This window comes from Oncorhynchus mykiss, chromosome 4, assembly GCF_057628025.1.
Source record: "Oncorhynchus mykiss isolate SJ-2025 chromosome 4, ASM5762802v1, whole genome shotgun sequence".
Classification (NCBI taxonomy): Eukaryota; Metazoa; Chordata; class Actinopteri; order Salmoniformes; family Salmonidae; genus Oncorhynchus; species Oncorhynchus mykiss.
The window spans coordinates 89585322-89588350 of NC_143025.1; the positions used below are offsets into that span (position 1 = coordinate 89585322).

Here is a 3029-nt window from a genome sequence, read left to right on the forward strand (position 1 = left end):
TTAAATGGCTGGAATGAAATTGTTGTAACAGAGTTCCCATTATGTGTGATATGTTTGACTCCGTTCCATGGATTCCATTCCAGCCATTACAATGAGCCCGTCCTCCTATAGCTCTTCCCACCAGCGTCCTCTGGTGTGATGCTCATTTTAAAACGTAAACTGCATTTTGGAACCTTCTGCATTGGCCTACCTCCGTGTGCACATTCATGCACTTAAACAACAACTCCTGTTAAAAAACAATTGGCTCAATCTGGAATGGGTGGGTAGAGTTCACTCTTTAAAACTGTCGGATTGGTCCATGATGTGGAAACTCCACCTCCAGCACACCAGTGCACACCAGCAGACTGAATTCCAGAACACCTAATCGCAATTGGGAAATTGAACCAATGGAAATGAAGTTAATTTGCTGACAGCTGTACATAATTAGCCAGCCAGGTTAGACGTTTCTGGGATTCCTTTATAAGGTGCAACCAAAACAGCTGTTAGACATAGCAACAGGGAGATTCTGGCAGTGTGTCTGGCTAGCATTAGTTCTGATTACGGTTGTGCTCACTAAAATGGCTGTGACTTTTGGACTCTCTTTGAGGTTAGTTTTTTAAACATTCATCTGGTTGGTTTACCTTGTCTTAAAGCTGTCACTGGTTGTTTTGTGTTTAACTGTGAATGTTTTGTAGTGTTTCTTGGCTTTGTTGCCTGCTAATTGGAGGGATAAAGTGTTTTCCACTTCAAGGTGCGTTTTGGTTAACACTAATTCAGTTCAAATCTGTCTAGTTCCAATAGCTTAAGGCTGGCATTTTACCATAATGTTTTGTTTCCTAGGTGATGCTTATGGGCATCCTGCCTGCACTGGACCTGAACCAACTGGATCTCAAGCAAGTGTGGTGTCTGTTCCAAATGCTAAAGCTACTGGCACCAATACTCTGGCAAGTGTGACGCCGCGTCCAAATGCCACAGCTGAAGCAACTGCCAACCATGCCTCGGCAGAAGCGGCCCGCGCCTCAGCTGAAGCAACTGCCAACCATGCCTCTGCAGAAGCGACCGGCCCCCGCGCCTCAGCTGAAGCAACTGCCAACTGTACCTCTGCAGAAGCGGCCGGCCCTCGCGCCTCAGCTGAAGCAACTGCCAACCGTACCTCTGCAGAAGCGACCGGCCCCCGCGCCTCAGCTGAAGCAACTGCCAACCGTACCTCTGCAGAAGCGGCCCACGCCTCAGCTGAAGCAACTGCCAACCATGCCTCTGCAGAAGCGGCCGGCCTTGAACAGACGGCCCGACCCCTCAACAAGCTAGATAGGGAGATCATAATTTGGTTTGCCCAACTCCTTAATCGTCTTTCTCCTGTTACTGTGCCTCCATTTGAAGAAAAGGGCAAAGGTAACTGAGGTGAGAAATTGTGTAAACTAATGCGCTTGTTTGAAATTAGGATCTCCTTCACTTGCGCATTGTCATGCAAATTGTTTACAGGGGTGAACGCTACAATGGTATGAATTGTTTTCAAAACCATACGACTAAAATTTACTTCTGATTTGGCTACTATTGCTGACACTTAGGTTGTACGGTTATGATTTTGATTTGTCCTGGTGTTCCTGCTATTCTTACATGATTTGTTCAGTAAACAATTTGACTTCCAAAATGCCTTGTCTTTTAAATGTGGGTTTCTCTTCTGCCTACCATGTGTTTGCTGATTGGGGACAGACTGGGTCTGGAGAGAAAGGGATTGTGGATCACACCACTTGTGGAAACAGATTAGTTTACCTTTGTTTCTGGTGTCGTGGAAATTTCCTCTATTTACCAAATCATGGGAGCAAACCACACACACAAGTCAGAGTTAGTTATAAAAGTCCATCTTTAATTATGAGCTCTATCACAACCCTGTGACTCTCAGATAAATTCAGTGTCTCAGTGAATTCTCTGAGCCCCTTCCACATTGTAAATGAGGTCCTTTAGTAAAGACACACACAGGATAAGACAGCATAGACATAATTCATCGTTCAGCTTTGTCTCCTTTCCCAAACCCCAGAACCATAAATCAACAGGCATATATCAAATTGTCATTTAGATACAACCCACTCTAAATACAAACTCCTGGACAAACTCACGGAGAGGAGGGTGAGGCTATAGTTTAAGATAAACAACACTGCAACCTGTCTTTCCCCACTAGAAAAGGTAGGGAGTAAAAGATATGTTTACACATGATGACACTTTGACCTCTCCCCTCTCAGCGGCCCAGGCAACTTAGTTTTGACAGAACAGAACTGCAACCTCACCACAGAATTACACAAAAAATACCATTCTGATGAGAATTAACTTACACACATTTGATGAATATAAAACATCTTACATGTTACCAACAAATTCTGAATCTTCCCTAACACTGGTAGTGGAGGAAAATTGACTGCATTTCTTGTTTTAATTCCTCATTGCTTGCATAGTCAACATACACACACTTACCCCACCAGACAAGCCACCAGGGGTCTTTTCACAGTCCCCAAATCCAGAACAAATCAAACGCACAGTGTTAAAGAGCCATGATTGGATGGAACTCCCTTCCATTCAGCGCAAGAGAACAGCAAACTGGGTTTAAAAAACAAAGCAACAAAACCTCACGGCTCAAGGCGTCTCTCCCATGTGACCTACTGGTGGTGTGTGTGTAACAGATGCATAAACACACTTAAAGCATTAAGAAATGTAAATTGCCTAGTGTTTTTTTTTGTCAGACCCCAGTAAGACTAGCTTTTGCCATTGAAATTGGGTAATGGGGATCCTAAAATATATATTCAACTACCTCTAGCATTTGAAAAGCTGAAACTACAAAACCCTTTTCTACCCAGGTCTGACCTCCACAGGACACTGGGTGTAAACGATAGTGAAATGCTTCCTTGCAAGCTCTTTCCTCAACAGTACAGAATCAATATAAAAGAAGCAGAGAATGACTGCAAATCATAGCACAGTCCATTTGTATGTTCCCATGGTAGCAAGCATCTCCAATCCAAAATTAAATCTAGAATGGGCTTCCTATTTTGCAACAAACC

The 3029-nt window shown here is 43.6% G+C and overlaps 1 protein-coding gene across 2 annotated transcripts; it reads left to right on the top strand.

Annotated features, from left to right (window-relative positions):
• The first annotated feature begins 475 nt into the window (after positions 1 to 475).
• Positions 476 to 1630, top strand: LOC118964479 (uncharacterized). Of its 2 annotated transcripts, XR_016495555.1 has the most exons (4): positions 476 to 586; positions 675 to 730; positions 820 to 1446; positions 1479 to 1630. XR_016495555.1 is itself a non-coding variant. In XM_090233390.1 (3 exons), the coding sequence occupies exons 1-3, from the start codon at positions 558 to 560 to the stop codon at positions 1377 to 1379; spliced, it is 645 nt and encodes a 214-aa protein (XP_090089516.1). In that variant the 5' UTR covers positions 476 to 557; the 3' UTR covers positions 1380 to 1630. The 2 variants fall into 2 exon arrangements, 1 of the variants encoding a protein (XP_090089516.1); XM_090233390.1 differs by having other exon boundaries at positions 820 to 1630.
• Positions 1631 to 3029: the final 1399 nt, after the last annotated feature.

Coding starts and splice junctions, on each gene's coding strand:
- LOC118964479 (XM_090233390.1), top strand. CDS start 558: ATGGCTGTGACTTTTGGACTCTCTTTGAG. Junction 587..674: donor ACTTTTGGACTCTCTTTGAG/GTTAGTTTTTTA, acceptor AATGTTTTGTAG/TGTTTCTTGGCTTTGTTGCC. Junction 731..819: donor AAAGTGTTTTCCACTTCAAG/GTGCGTTTTGGT, acceptor TTTGTTTCCTAG/GTGATGCTTATGGGCATCCT.